This window comes from Leptonotus elevatus, chromosome 1 (genome assembly GCF_054856555.1).
Source record: "Leptonotus elevatus isolate MCC_2025b chromosome 1, RoL_Lele_1.0, whole genome shotgun sequence".
Taxonomy (NCBI): Eukaryota; Metazoa; Chordata; class Actinopteri; order Syngnathiformes; family Syngnathidae; genus Leptonotus; species Leptonotus elevatus.
In genome coordinates this window covers 2,840,381-2,857,342 of record NC_141239.1, presented here as the reverse complement: position 1 = coordinate 2,857,342, position 16,962 = coordinate 2,840,381, and the positions used below count along the sequence as shown (strand labels likewise).

Here is a 16,962-nt window from a genome sequence, read left to right as displayed (position 1 = left end):
ATCTGGCTTGTGAGGTTAAGGTTAGAGGGCTCGAAGACTAAAAAAAACAAAACCCAGTGAAAATATAAAATAGATCAATAATATATATATATATATATATATATATATATATATATATATATATAGTTAGATAAGATCAAAGCAAAAGTAACTACATTAAAATATAAAGACAGGTACATTAATATTAACTAAAATCTACATTTAAAAAACTTGTCTTGAGCCTGCTCTTAAAATCTTGAACGTTCTTTGGGGCCCTGAGTTCCTCCGGCAGACTGTTCCAAAGGCGAGCGAAGGCTGTAGCACTGAAAGGACGCCGTGAGTGTACTCGTTTTTCAACATTTTTCCACGTTACGACCACAAAAACAAATGTATTTATTGAAATTTTATCTGAACGATGAACACAAAGTAGCACACAATCATGAAGTGGAACAAAATGTAGATTTTATTAACAAACTTGTTGTACAATCCCCCCCTGAAAATTAGGGCAATTACAGCTTCAAGTCTTTTGGGGTTTGTCCCGTCGGGAGGCTGAAATGTTTGCCCATTCCTCCTTGCAAAACAGCTCCAGCTCAGCTAGGTTAGATGGAGAGCGTTTGTGAAACACAATCTTAAGAATAATTGTTGATTTTTTTGGTTGCTCAATGAATATTTGCTGATTTTTTTTTTTCTATCTCCTCTCGGCTGCCCTGCAACTACGTTTAAGGTTCTTTACTTCCTCATTTCTCCTTGGATCCATGGACCTTGGGTCTATGTTTTTTGTTGTCATTGGGGCAACTGTATCAAGTGCCAGTTGTAGTTTTTTAAATGGTCAAGAATAAAATCACAGAGGGGGCAGGTAAGACAAGTGGAGGATATTTGTTTAAAACCTCGATTTATTTGGAGATATATTATATTATATTATATTATATTATATTATATTATATTATATTATATTATATTATATTATATTATATTATATTATATTGACTCTCTGGGCAAATTGACTCTCTGGGCTTTGAGAGATGAGATTGGCACGCCTTAAAAGTCAATTCAGCACTGACGGTGCCCCCCCCCAATGGTCCGGTTCGATTTGGGTTTGTGATGCATCGTACCGTGTGCGATAGGCCCAAGTCAAGGTGCTGCTGTCGAAACAATAATACACATCAACTCACGCTTGTCTTCTTGTGTCTTGCAGACGTCGGTGAGGAATATCTTCGTCCTGACGAACAGGAAGTGAAGTCTCCTCATGTTAAAAAGGAGGAGGAGCATCCTTACATCAAAGAGGAAGAAAAGCCCCTTTTTGTCAAAGAGGAGGAGGTTGAGGATGATGTAACCAAGTCACCACTGGTCTTCGCCCCTTTAAAGAGTGAAGATGAAGACAAGGGTGAGTGTGAGGAGGACAGAGAGGCGGAGCTTCCAAGCAGCAACTCAACTCCTCAACACATGACGACAGGTATATCATCAGGACCGAGTGCCTTTCCACTCTTCATCCTCTTCAATGCCCTTCTCACTTCGTCCTTACTAATCTTTGCTACTTCCTGGTCCACAACAGTCACCTCTTGTACTCTTCGTTGTCTCTCATTTTCCTCATTCATCAACTCTTCAAAGTACTTTTCCCATCTTCCCATCACACTACTGGCATCTGTCACACTTCCATGCCTATCCTTTATTACCCTAACCTGCAGCACGTCCTTCCCATCTCTGCCTCTTTGCCTTGCCAACCAGTATAGGTCAGTCTCTCCCTCCTTACTGTCCAACCTAGCATACAAGTCATCGTAAACCCCTTGTTCGGCCTTTGCCACTTCTACTTTCACCTTACGCTGCAATTCCCTGTACTCCTTTTTACTTTCTTCAATCCTCTGTGTCCCACTTCTTAGCTAAACTCTTACTCTGGATCCACTTCTGCACCTCCTCATTCCACCACCAAGTCTCCTTATCCCCTTTCCTTCCAGATGACATACCAAGGACTGTCCTACCTGTCTCCCTGAACACTTTTGCTGTCGTTGTACAGTCATCTGGAAACACCTCCTGACCATCCAGAGCCCGTCTCAACTCCTTCCTGAAAGTCATACAACACTCTTCCTTTTTCAGCTTCCACCATTTGGTCCTCTGCTCTGCCTTTGCCGTCTTTGTCTTCCTCACCACCAGAGTCATCCTACCTACACACTACCGTCCTCTGCTGTCTGGCTACACTCAAACCTACCACTACTCTGCAGTCGCTGATCTCCTTCAGATGACACCGTCTACACAAGATGTAGTCTACCTGTGTACTCCTACCTCCACTCTTGTAGGTCACTCTATGTTCCTGCCTCTTCTGGAAGAAAGTATTCACAACTGCCATTTCCATTCTTTTTGCCAAGTCAACCACCATCTGTCCTTCTGCGTTCCTCTTCTGGTTCCCAAACTTGCCCATCACCTCCTCATCACCTTTGTTTTCTGCACCAAAGTGTCCATTGAAGTCTGCACCAATGACACCTCTCTCACTTCTAGGGATGCTCTGCATCGTTTCATCAAGGTCCAACCAAAAGTTCTCCTTCTCCTCCAACTCACATCCTACCTGTGACGCATACCCACTAACAGCATTGATCACCACACCTTTGATTCCTAGCTTCAAGCTCATCACTTTATCTGAGACTCTTTTTTTTTACCTCCAGGACGTTCCTAACAAACTCCTCCTACTCCATTGCTCTTCCTATCATGATACCATGATAGAATAACTTCAACCCTGCTCCTAAACTTCTAGCTTTGCTCCCTTTCCACCTGGTCTCCTGAACACATAATATGTCCACCTTCCTCCTCCGCATCATGTCAACCAGCTCTCTACATTTTCCTGTCATGGTTCCAACATTCAAAGTCCCTACTCTCGGTACCAGACTCTTGGTGTTCCTCTTCTCTTCCTTCCTACAAACACACATTCCTCCTCTCCTGCTTTGACCAACAGTAGTCCAGTTTCCACCGGCACCCTGTAGGTCAACAGCACCCATGGCGGTCGTTGTTAACCCGGGCCTCGACCTATCTGGTATAGAAGTCATATATTTGATTCACATGTATGTTTGATTTGGCCAACGTTTTTACGTCGGATGCCCTTCCTGACACAACCCTCTGTATTTATCCGGGCTTGGGACCGGCACAAGAAGACATTGGCTTGTGCCCCCTTGCAGGTACATTAATACACTTAAATGCAACATTTAAATGAATCTGATTAGTTGATTAATTGATTGGATAATCGATAAATTAATCGATTTAAAAAAATATTCAATAGATACAGCACTAAGCACGTACTAAGTGTGAATGGGTGGCCTTTCTTTTGCTGTTTTCACAGATGGACGTAGCTAGAAAGGGGCATTAGTGCCATTGTGCGCCGTTAGGAGATGCGATGTAGCCGACTGTCAGCCAATCGCCGTGGCATCCTCATTTGCATGAAAATCAAGACGGCCCGGAGCGCAGGCTTGACATTGTGGAATCAAATCGACTCACTGGGCTCGGAGAGATGAGATTGGTGCATCTTAAAAGCCAGGCTTGTGCGGTTCCCGTCGGAGGGTGTCCATTTTAGATCTGATCATGTGCGGGATTGTGTCGCCAACCGTCTTAAAAAAAAAATCACCGATGGTTCGGTTCAAGTCGGGTTCTGACGCATCGCACCCTGTGCGGTGGGCCCAAGTCAAGGTGCCACTGTAGAAACAATACACAACATCAAGTCGTGCTTGAGATTTGACTTAACTAAACCAAATGTATGTTTGTCTTCTTGTGTCCCGCAGACGTTGGTGAGAAATGTCTTCGTCCTGAGGAACAGGTGGTGAAGTCTCCTCATGTGAAACAGGAGGAAGAAGAGCATCCTTACATCAAAGAGGAAGAAAAGCCCCTTTTCGTCAAAGAGGAGCAGTTTGAGGATGATGTCACCAAGACACCACTGACCTTTGCCCCTTTTAAGAGTAAAGATGAAGTCATGGGTGAGAGTGAGGAGGAAAGAGGGGCGGAGCCTCCAAGCAGCTCAACTCCTCAACACATGGAGACAGAAGGTGATGCAGACCAATGGGGATCATCACTAGCACAAAGTGATGACATAAGGTCACAGTCTACTGACACTGACGATGATGAATACGCTAAAGGTGATCATGCTGACAACTGCTGTTCTCAGTGTGCGAAAACATTCAGTTCAAAAGGGAGTTTGAAAGTTCACCTGAGAAAACACACAGGAGAAAAACCTTTTTCTTGCTCAGTCTGTGGAAAAAGCTTCAATCAAAAGATAACTTTAGCAGTCCATAAAAGAAAACACACTGGAGAGAAACCTTTTTCCTGCTCAGACTGTGGCAAAAGCTTCTCTCATAAGTTATCTTTAACAAACCACACAAGAAAACACACTGGAGAAAAACCATTTACCTGCTCAGACTGTGGCAAAATCTTCTCTCATAAGTCAGCTTTAACAAACCACACAATAAAACACACTGGAGAAAAAACATTTACCTGCTCAGACTGCGGCAAAAGCTACTCTCATAAGTCAGCTTTAACAAACCACACAAGAAAACACACTGGAGAAAAAACATTTACCTGCTCAGACTGTGGCAAAAGCTTCTATGACAAGAGAAATTTAACAATACACAAAAGAACACACACTGGAGAGAAACCTTTTTCCTGCTCAGACTGTGGCAAAAGCTTCTATGACAAGAGAACTTTAACAATACACAAAAGAACACACACTGGAGAGAAACCTTTTTCCTGCTCAGACTGTGGCAAAAGCTTCAATAACAAGTTCTCTTTAACAATACACACAAGAAAACACACTGGAGAAAACCCATTTACCTGCTCAGACTGTGGCAAAAGCTTCTCTCGTAAGTCAGCTTTAACAAGACACACAAAAAAGCACACTGGAGAAAAACCTTTTTCCTGCCCAGACTGTGGCAAAAGGTTCTCTGACAAGGGAACTTTAACAATACACAAAATAACACACACTGGAGAGAAACCTTTTTCCTGCTCAAACTGTAGCAAAAGCTTCTATAACAAGGGAACTTTAACAATACACAAAAGAACACACACTGGAGAGAAACCTTTTTCCTGCTCAGACTGTGGCAAAAGCTTCAATGACAAGACAGCTTTAACAATACACAAAAGAACACACACTGGAGAGAAACCTTTTTCCTGCTCAGACTGCAGCAAAAGCTTCTCTCGGAAGTCACATTTAACAATACACACAAGAACCCATACTGGAGAAAAACCTTTTTCTTGCTCAGACTGTGGCAAAAGCTTCTCTGACAAAGGAAATTTAAAAAGCCACTCAAGAACACATGCTGGGAAGAAACCATTTAGTTGCAGTGTTTGTGCTAAAAGATTCGCTAGTAAAAAGCTTGTTGAGACACACAAGTGTGCTGGTGAGAAAAGCAGCGATCTTTAAAGCTTAAAAAAAATGAAGGGAGTGAGTTTGAATAAAATAGAGAGGGAGGAAATAAGTGATCCCGTTTATTTAAAAAATGTTCAGACTTAGAAATTAATAAGTCTTTGATTTTTATGGCAACTTTATTTTAACAGTGATAGACAGAATATCAGAAAAAAATTGAAAGCATGACATGGGGGGGGTGAGCATTTTGTTGAGGGAGATCATTAACTAGCTCCTCTCGTGTCGTCCTTCGCTGATCTCGACCTTTTTCATATTGATTGAAAATAATAATAACAATATGTTGTATGTGCCTCCACTAGTCTAAAGACGGCATTCAGGTTAATATTGCGTTTATCTTGAACATTGCTCCAGTTCCAAGTGTCAGCGGCTACGACAATGACCTCAAATCATGTCGGATATCTTTTGCAGTGAAAAAGTATTTGCCCTCCTCTCAAATTCTCACTTTTATTGCACAGTTTGCCCACTTGAATGATTAAAATCATCAAACAAATGTCAATATCAAAGATAACCCAAATAAACATACAATGCAGGTTTTTTAAATAAAGATTTGGACAAAACACTATTCAAAGCTGCCTGGCCCTGTCAAAAGTATTCACGTTCATTACGTTCATAGATATGAGGGTTTCAGAAGACTTAAGAAGAATCAACTCCAGCTTTACTTAAAAGTGTAAACGTAATGCTTTCAAAGCTACTCAAACTATAAACTATGAATATGAAATGTTTTTAAAGTTTTCTTTTAATGTGTTTAAACGCCAATGTATGCTTTAGTAATATTGTAAGCTACTTTTGTTTTCTCTGCTTTGCTTCCGAATGTCGTTAACGGTTGTGTTTGTTGACGTTTGTAGGTGTTGTGTATTTGCTTATGTGAAGCACACTGAGTTGCCTTGTGTATGAAATAGAAATAAAATATAGAAGAAAAAGCCACCTTGCCATTTTCCCAAATTAGCGTGGAAAATACCTTCAGGGACACACAAAGCCAGATGTGCAGTATGGCCACGTTCGGAGTGTTTTAAGTCTCGGCTTAAGACCCACTTTTATTCCTTGGCTTTTAGTTCAGCATGAATTGTGTGGTCCGCGTGGTTTTTTATTTAATTTTATTATTATTTCATTTTTATTATTATTTTTGGGGGGGTTTAAATATATTTTTATTGTATTTATTCCTTTATTTTACTTATTGTATTTTAGTAACTTATTGACTTTTTTAAAATTATTGTTGGTTTTTACTAGATTTCATGTGTATTTGGATCTCAATGTGCAGCACTTTGGAAACACTTGTTTATAAAATGTGCTTTTGGCATAAAGTGGGTTGGATTTGTTTAAAAATGACCACATTAAGTAAACAAACAGTACAATGCAAATGCAATACATTTGTACTTCTGAGCATTAGGGGAGCGTAAGATATGATAAGTGTGCTCGACTCGAAGTGCAATGGCGTGTCATCACTAACCTTTATTAGAAGGTAAGTGTTGCATTCAAACCTTGCAGCAGGAATTTGTGAAAGCCACAGATGACGAAACTGGCCAAAAGTACAAATATTGCATATATCAGTAATATATCAGATACTGCATCAAATGTTTGATACTAGCTAATGCCAGTACTAGAGCAATAAATTAAACTCATAACATTTGATGGTTAAATCGCATCCCTGATAATAAACGTTCAGTTTATGGTACCTCAAAATGCTTGTTCATCTTGATGGCAAATTTTTAATCTGCACATTCACCACAATAAATCCAATTTAAACTTTACATATCGGGAACAACACACTGAAAAAGGGAGAAATGAGACCTCGCAGTTTTATGTCTTTGTAACTGCAGCAAAAATGGCGACATCTGTCGCTGACTTGATGACAGTGCTTGCTCCCAAGCCGACAATCTCCAGCAGCCAATCATATCGCAGCGGGGGCGTGGCCTGCCTGACTTCCGACGCACATCTACTTTCGTTTCTTCACGTAACCAGACGCCCTCCGCTAAATCATTATTTTCGATTCCGTGCTGAACCGACTGCAACCTCCACACAGGACGTTAATCCCTACTTTGATGGACTACGACACCATTGATCAAATCTCAGCGTGTGAATGAACTCGTTTCGGTGCGCGTTGATGCTTCTCGCCCTACTTAGCTTAGCTTAGCTCATCTTAGCTCGCTAGCTGCTAGCAAAGAGAAGCACATAACACGTCGTCTAGAAGAGATCAAGTGTGACTTTGTTGGCATTATTGTGCTAAAATGTTTGCAAAAACGGCACCAAAGTACGAGGAGGAATTCTTTGGAGGAGAAGAAGAGAACGAGCAACATCTTCAACAGCTGGACGATGTTTACGAGGAGCCTCGACTTGTGCTACACACAGCAGGTTTGTACACTTCTTACTCTCCCTTGCTTAGCACTAGGACTACTATATAGCGTTAAAAATATCAAAATGCAGTCCTCATTACTGTACACAGTAAAATAATTCCAGCCATTATGTTATTGTAACTTAAGTGCATACTACGTTTTCACACATCAATACGTTTTCAATTGATAACATATGATCAAATGTGAATAACTCTTTGAAGTGAGTTTTACAACAACAACAAAATACAATTTGAATACGTTAACTTGACTCTATGTGCTAAGCTTAAAAGTAGAAGCCGAATCTTGTAGCCACAAAGCCATGTTAATGCACCACACATATCGTGCCTGAAAGTTACATTTGTTATATATAGAATATGATATATCCTTCAAGCAATCAATCAATCAAAACTTTATTCATAACACACACACACACAATAGAATATATGAATGCATAAATGGCTGGCTTCAGATCAGGAGAGGAGACATCACAATATGCTTTGCTAGAATAACTGTGCCTTTTATTACCCGCAAACAGCAATAAACACTTTTATACTGTGCTAGAATAATTGTAAGTTTTATTCCCCGCAGACAGTCATCAATGCCTGTGCTTTGCTCGAATGATTGTACCTTTTATTCCCCGCAAACAGCAATCAATACACTAGAACGTTAAGCAGCATAATATGATCATCATCAGCGCTTAACTTGACACTAGACCGGGGAGCCTACGGTCCGGGTGAAGCGAGCTGCAACAACGGCTGGGCAATCGTACGTGTTCCACAGCGGACTCCGTCCGGACCGTGTGCCGCTCCGTCATTTATTCGTTAGCAAAAAGTTGTGAGCGTGAGAAACCGGGCTGTCCAAGCCCTCTCCCAGACACTCTCGAAAACATGTTTGCGAAGCAGGGAAGGCTGTAGGTATTCACTCCCAGGCTGATTCCGCCCTTTATTTACAAATTGTTGGGCACCTGGATTCGTACAACAGTTCAGGACAACAACATATCCTTACATAAGAGATTGCACGAGGACATATCAAACCATTGTTATTTTCCCTTCATTCCACCCACCCCCTGGACTCATGAAACCTCAAAATATTTTCAGATAACGCATTAGTCCTGGCACATTTGTCCAAATCAAAAATGGGTTCATTATAGACCCATACCCCTGTTATAGTTTTGTCGTTTGATGACCCTCCCATAATTGACCAGTATGGAAAGTGTTTGTTTCCCATAGATATTATCCATCCATGTTATTACAAAATATCGTCCCCTTATTCCAAAAGTGTTCTAGTTAATTTGTCATCCATGGCGCGTTTGACCTGTTTTACATAGAAGCAAGTACATACATTGAGTAAAGATATCGCACATAATACCACAATAAATACAATCAATGGAGGAGTCGTTACCTTTCGTACAAAGGGTGATAATCCTGTGAATATATCATACCTGTGCGACGCCGATGATTGTTCCACCGTCTTTGCCACTGCAAGTACCTGTTCCCTGGCTACCACTGTCATTAATTTAGTAATGTTATGACGGTGGTCTTTCACCATCTGTTTTAGCACCTTAGTCGCTCAGTGCGCAACTGTACTTCTCCAAGGAGATACTGTTAAGTTATTAACATTGTTTTTCAGTTTCAATTTATATTTTAGCCTTTTTGGATTTAGTTAACTCAGTATGGCTCAATGAATAGCATTCTTATGTGTCTCACACTCCTGAGAAAATAAGGGAGTGTGTGTCTGGTGCCTGTCTCTTCCGAAAGAGACAGGCTGATGTATGATTGTTTTTCTCTAATCTGATTTATAGCTATGGGAACTTGCTGAACTTGCTGATGGAAGGAGAAGGGGGATTCTCTTGTTTATACTGAGTTGTGGCCGGGTGTGTTGTGGGCTGATGGGAGGAGACTTCTAGTCTCCCACTTTTCTGAATAAGTATTGATGCCCCACGGGGGACGAGACAGACAACCTGATAGAACACGGCTTCAGTGTCATCAGCTTTTTGTCCTCAGAAGCTTCTGATAATTATTTACCTTTGCAAAGGGACTTCTTCACCAGAATCTCACCATTCAGTTAATTGAACACGCAAAGAGTACAATACTTAATATTGTCTACTCTAACAATACCCAAACGGTTGTCATTCAACACCTCCAACTGGATCAAGGTGAGAGCTGTGGCATCAGGGAAATTGGTTAACCGATAAGTTTGATTGTTCCATGTCCACAGGTAGACATCCTAGAGGCAGCCAGAGAATGATACTTTCGGAATTATTTAAATCGATTTTTTTGTACTTTGGCATGTATGTATTGCAATGAACACGCAGTCCAATTCATCCAATCAGTCATATTTTGCAATACCTCATCAGTGGAGTTGTTTACACTTTCTCGAAACTGCACTTGTTTTTCCCAAATTAATACATTCTGTGCTTGACCTTGCACCGTAGTTGGCATCCACCGTGCCACTTTTACTAATGCATCATGTGTGTATTGTCCAGTGTTGCTTGCTTGTAGTAATATGGTTGTCAATCAGGTTGGCGAATCCCAGCAACGTTCCCGTCCCCCCCAGAAGAGTGTGTTAGTAAACGCTCCTTAAGTTTTCCGCGTGTTCGTCCTATTATGTTGAATTTCTGAATACAGACTGGAGATCGGTGCACAGGTCCTTCGAAGGATTTATTTTACAGAAATTTCTGGACACAGACAAGTTACAGACAAAACGCTGCAGTTCCCCTTGCCAGTGTGCTCGATCCCTCCCACTTGCAGTCGTCTTATACTTTCAGCATAGCGGTCCCCCCAAACCCCTCCCCTCTGCCCTTTCTCCTTTCTCACCAGTGCTGCCCTTAAGCCCCACCCCTAGACCCTCTCCCAAGATAGACAGCACTCAATACACATTGACAGATGGCCGATTGATGTGGAAATATAGTAGGTCTCAGACAAACTGGCACCTTGGAGCAAATAAAACTTTACAAAGGAATCCTTTTTAACACATTTTGTTCCCCCAAACAGATGGCTAATTGCGTGTGAAAAGGAAGGAAGAATCTTCAAACATTCCATCACATTATTACACTCATCAAGCTTTGCTGAGGAAATTAAAGCAGTTATAACTAAAAATCAAACAGTTATAACTAAAATCAAACAGTTATAATTAAATCTGGGCAGAAGACTGTCGACATTCCCTCATTCGGACTCAAAAGAGTCCGACACAAGCAGATAAACATTTCAGAGAAAAAGGTATTAGCGGCGTCATGGTCGCAGACGGCTGGCGCAACATTAAGCAAGGGTTGTGGGGCAAGATTGGACATTATCATTAGCATAAGAAGCAAAAGCACGCAACAATGAAACATCCCTTTATCGGTGAGAGAAAGTTGTTTAGCAGTTATGTAGCATTAAAGAACAATGTGATTCATTTAAATATTTTTCAGTGGAATAAGCATATGTGTATCACATGTTGATAGTTAACTCTTTGACTGCCAGACATTTTCAGAAAAGGGATGCTGTCAGTGCCAGCCGATTTAAGCATTTTGACTGATGTTTCAAGGTCCACAGAAAATGTTCTGTTTGGACTATGGAAACACACATACTACCAAATGAAAGATTGAACTTTCGTCTTTTATCAGAAAAAAAAGTTTGTTTCTACCTTATTCCGTTCTTTAGTAATCAACAATAGAAAATGGTTAGTTTCATCCAAATGCGCTTGTTTTGGACCAAAATACGGAGAAATCAAGTTTTTAGTGAAACGATATTATTTCATGCACGCTAGTGAATTTTACACTTCTTTTTGTCCATGAATGATGCCACAAACACCTAAATAGTGCTTTACTTCTATAAAACACTACCACCAAGAATGAAAAAGTGTTTTTTGATAGCAAAATATGTTTATTTACATTCAACAGTGTAACAATTTGACTAAACTATTTACAAATGTGTGCAACTGTGGTACTATTTACAATTATGTTGGATGTTTCAACGACAGTTTTTCGATTGCCTCTTCGCGTGCAGAAGCTACACTTTCTTGCAGGCCGTTTTTTCCGGGGAATAGCAAGTATATACTGCAGTGTGTGTTGCCATAAAGTCTAATATCAGGATCATGCTATGGTTACGTTACGGTGGTGTTACGTCTGGCTTCCTCGTGTCCTTCAGTTGCTATACTGGGTGGTAAGAGATGTTCTGATCCATCTTATCCACTCCATTCATGGTGGCATCGTAGTCCAGAACCAGTGTCTTCTCCGTGATCAGACTGTACCCGCTCCTCCGATGAATATGCATTGGACTCGGAGTACTCTTCATTGTCCGATCGAATGTCCGCTTGTGCAGCTCCGGCGTTAGCAGCGCTAGCCGGTGAGGCTTTATGACGTGAGAATAAAGGCCGCGTCCAACTGTGGCGTCAACCTCGGGATTCACCATCATCATCATCATCAATGTGCATTGGTCGATGCTTTTCGACTACTCTCCATCGCCCGATCGAATGTCCGCTTGTGCAGAAGTACCCGGTCGGTTGTGCTGCGCGTTTTCCGGCGTTAGCAGCGCTAGCCGGTGAGGCTTACTACGTGATCATAACGGTCGCGTCAAGGCTTCCAACTTTGAGTCATCATCATCGTCGACATCAATGCGCTTTTTAGTATTGATCGATGCTTTCCGTCTTTGAAAAAAATGCTCAAGCGTGAGCTGCTTGCAACCGGTCGCCATTGTTGCTTCATCAGCCATTGTCCCCTCAACACTCTAGCTCCGCCTCACGTCTTATACTGACGCCCACGGTGAGCGGCCCACCCAACCTTGTGCAAAGAAAGTCATCGCTGCCATCTAGGGGCCAAAACGAGTCATTAAACTAACTAGATCTGCTTGATACTTGATACACAGCTGCCCAAGGCTTTCCTCCACCCGTTTCCAAAAAAAACCAAAAAAACATAGTGAACGTCTTTTAACATCCTCGGCGCCCCTCCGTAGGTTTTTACTAAACGTTTTATAACGTTTATGGCGGTCAAAGAGTTAAGAGATGTCCCCCTTTCGAATGAGGTGCCAGGGAGTTTGTGGAGAATCAATACTTTGCTTAATATGATGTGTTGTGGTTATGTTCAAAGTTGTACTGAAGGGCTTCCAGAGATACCAGATTGGCATAAAAGTTAATATGAGAAAGAGTGTCGCGATGCAGCAGCAGATGGAGATTCGTTCCCACTTTGAAGCCATCTCGAGATGATGTTCTTTATTGAATGATATCCGCAATAGGGGCAGCTGGACACTGGATCAGTAGACGTGGTTTTCCGGTCGGGTGGTGGGATCGCTGAGCCTGGGTTTTCCGGTCGTCATCGGGTGGTGGGATCGCTGAGCCTGGGGCGGATCTGGCGGGTTGTGTAGATGAGATGTGGAACCACGTGTCCCCTTTTCCGTGCAGGCGAACTGAAGGAGATGTCCTCTCCATTACCTTGTGGGGTCCAGTCCACCTGGGCTCAGATCATTTTCGTTAAATCACTTTTAACCATACATATTCACAATCAATTATTATTATTATTATTATTTATTTATTTATTTATTTATTTATTTATTTTCTATAAAGAGCTCAGTATTGTTCATTCGGAAATGTCATCATCATTGCTCTTTATTTTTTATTTTATTTTTATTATTATTATTTTTTTTTTGTGTGTGTGGGCCAGGCACCCCACCGGCCCCCAACCCCCGCACCCCCACGACCCCCCACCCACCCACCCACCATAACCCAGCCCCAGCCGCCCACAGGTCCCCAATCCCCCAGACACCCCCACCCCCAGCACCCCCCACCCCGCAACCCCCACCACCACCCCCTCCAACAAAGCCGCCCCCCCCGACCCCACCCCGACCAACCGGCAGCCCCCCAACCCCCGACCCCCAGCCCCCGGGGACCACCCGCACCCAGGCACCGGCGCCGAAGAGGGGCCGGACAGCGGAGCGGAGAGGGCAGCCGCGCCCACCCCACCCCCCGCCATGTGGAGGGACGGGACACCGGGGGCAGAAGGGGGAGATGGGGGCACCGGAGGGCGGCCGACACCCCCGAACCCCAGGCCCAGCGGGGGAAGGCCCCGGTCGTCACCCCAGCGTTCTTTGTGAAAGTTAACCCCTGTTACTGAGTCCGCCAGCTCGCCGACTGGCGAACTCTACCCCTAAACCGTGAATGTGACCCCACCCAGTGTATATACAAGTGTGTGTGTGTGTGTGGTGCATTAAATCACAATCAATTATTTTTGAAGGAGCATCTGATTGTTTTTTTGTTAGCTTGGAGTTAGTAAATATTAGTTGTTTGAGTTCTGGAGGTTCCGGAACGTGCGTCCCTTCCAATGTAGCTGTTGGAGCCAGAAAAGGTCTGTTGGTGTGACATTCAAACAGAGTCCAGCCTTTGGCTGAGTTAAGTGACATTCGCATATTCATTAATGCAACAGGAAGAGCTTGTAGCCAATTAAAATTTGATGAGGCCAATGCTTTAGCCAATTTTCTTTAATATTTATATTTTTCTTTAATATTTCTATTAATTCGCTCAATCTGTCCTTGGGATTGGGGATAATACACTGAACCAAATGTGTTTTAATCCCAATGCCTTTTCTACCGCTTGTAGATGTTTGTTTTTGAAATGGGTTCCATTGTCTGATCAAATTTTTCTAGGAAACCCCATGTGATGGTATGTGATTAATCAAATGTTTTACCATGATATTTACTGTTTTAGATTTGCATGAATATGCCTCTGGCCATCCTGAAAAGGAATCCACTATTAACAGCAAATATCTGTATCCTGACACTGGTTTTATCACGTCAGTGAAATCCATCAAAAAACATCTGACCCCAGAGCTGTCACGTCTGGCCGGACCGTGAGTGCCCTGGGGAGGTTCAGATGTATGCATACCATTATACCCTTTGCAAACACAACAATTTAACAATTTGTCTCATGAAAGGACCAAGTGTGTAATTGTCTCAATGTTTCTTCCACACCTAAATGGCATATTCCATGGGCTCCAGAAATTAGATTTTTCAATTGTTTCTGAGATGGAATATATTTACCTTCTGTCCGCCATATGCTTCATATTTTTGTCCCCCTCTGGACTTACTTTTTTCTGTCACAGCTTGATCACCTCCTGTGGATTATCACATTCAGACTCACTTACAGTTAGTTGGAGTGTAGGTTGGTACCCCGCAACCTTTTTTTGCTGTTCGATTGCTAATTTGTTTCCATTCTTTTAATTCAACATGAACTGTCATGTGTGCATATTTTTCCAGTGGAGTTGATGCATACAGACAAACTTGTCGACTTCCCCCTTCCCTCTTCTGATAAAGAGCAGCAGAATCACTGCTGACCTTTTCAGACACGTCAAGATAGAACATTTGACTGTAATCAGGAATCACAAAAGCTGTAGCAGTGGAAAGATGCTGTTTCAAGGAGATGAAGAGCAGAGACATCGTGGCTCCAAGATAAGAAGTGTCAGATGCAGCTGTCAGTAAGCACCAGGAACAACAGGGGGTAGTTCAAATGAAGACAGCAACTGTCGAAGACAGTCGTTAAAGAGACAAAGCCTTTGAGGCAGGCGATTGTAATGAAAAAGAGAGCCTTAGCCATGTCAATGCAAGTGAAATGAGTGTGGGCTGATGCAATTTGAGACAATGCAGAGTGAGGACTTCGGGTCAGAAAAAGTAGGAGTTAAGACGGCCGCATTAATCTCTTGCAGGTCATAAATCACAAGAAACTTTCCAATATCTTTCTTCTCAACGGGTGAAATAGGCGTGTTATAATCAGAGCCGAAATTTTCACACAACACTCCTGCTTTGAGCAAACCGTCAATTGTTTCCGAAATGCTAATCATCCCAGCCTCTTTTACAGAGTATTGGGGAAACACAATAGGTGAGACGTTACCGAGATCAACATCAGTGGGATCCATGGACCACAGCGATGTTAATTTTTTTTATATATATATATATATATATATATAACCAGCAAAATTGCTGTTGGTTGTTTTACTTCCATGGTGCCAATCCAGAAGCTGGTGCTCCAAAACGAAAGTGGGTAAAAATGTATTAGACTAAATCCAATAAACATCAAGTGACGGCAAATAGAGCAATTGGGATTTAAATACATTTTGCCATTCATCATATTTTAAATTCCCATATGTTGTTTTCAATTTTCTGAAATGCCTCGCTATAGATCTCATCCCCTGATCTGTCATAGTACAGAGTGCAATGCATACAATCAGTTACCATATCATAAGATCTGAGGTTACGAACCCAAGGTGACCAGAGAACTCAGAAGTGCTTAGATTCGAGCCAATCACTGGAGTCAATATCCACTCTTTCTCAGTAGATGTTGGCAGTGGCGCATGCCACAGGGCATTGTTCAACAAGCGGGCACTGTGAGGTGACACTGGAGACAGATCAGCAGTAGGTGTTATCATCCGGAAATTCCAGGATAAGTCCATCAGGGCTGCATTTGATGAGAGGAGATCTCTGCCCAAAAGATTGACTGGACAGTTAGGTGCAAACGCAAAAGAATGCAAAACACAAAAGGATGCAAAATAATCTGTGAACAGTCACTGAGCATGTGGATTCAGGGAATATCCTTGTAGCTCTCTTTCCTCGAATGTAGCCACGTGCAGTTTGTTGGCCTCTGCCTCTCCACCCAAACGCTTGAAGTCGCTGTCTGCAATCGTGGGTCCAATGACCAGGCCGTTCACAATAGAAGCACATGTTGGGCCACCCAGGGGGCGCACCTTGACTAATGAATACACCTGCTTGATACATCATGCACTCGGAATCAACAGAGGGAGATGAGATCACAGCAAAAGTATTTTCTTCCTGCTTTTTCAAAAATTTCAATTGCACCATAGCAAATTGTGTGTCTGTACTTTTGTGTTTGTCTACCTTAGCACCGGGAAGATGCCTCCATGGCCTTTGCCACAGACTTGGGAATGCCCTTCAAAATGGCTGCTCGGAACACTTGCGAATGCAAAGTGGAAGCCGTAGGGGGCGTATCCCGTTTTCAGAGTGTAATCAGTGAGGGCCAGATCAACAAAAAGCCGCGACCTCCTCATCTGCTTTGGGAGTGTGCATCAGATCTGGAATGACACAATCAGGGAGGAAAAACAAAGGTTTAATAATTTTCTCGCCTAAGAGCCTAATTATCAGGGAGGAAAAATATATAATTGTGTAAAAAGAACACGGATATCACCTGCTATTAACATTTGTCCCGTAACAGCTCTCTGCACTGCCTGCAGCAAATTATCAACCCTACACACTCACATCAGTGGGAGAAAAATGTCCATAAAGC

At 42.3% G+C, this 16,962-nt stretch overlaps 1 protein-coding gene and 1 pseudogene across 1 annotated transcript; one reads left to right on the top strand and one right to left on the bottom strand.

Annotated features, from left to right (window-relative positions):
- Positions 1–1,415: 1,415 nt before the first annotated feature.
- LOC147180344 (uncharacterized) lies at positions 1,416–2,488 on the bottom strand (annotated as a pseudogene).
- A 1,474-nt stretch (positions 2,489–3,962) lies between these two features.
- LOC147180343 (uncharacterized) lies at positions 3,963–5,455 on the top strand. The gene has a single exon (XM_086071096.1). The coding sequence runs from the start codon at positions 3,986–3,988 to the stop codon at positions 5,366–5,368; it is 1,383 nt and encodes a 460-aa protein (XP_085927222.1). The 5' UTR covers positions 3,963–3,985; the 3' UTR covers positions 5,369–5,455.
- The last annotated feature ends 11,507 nt before the right edge of the window (positions 5,456–16,962 follow it).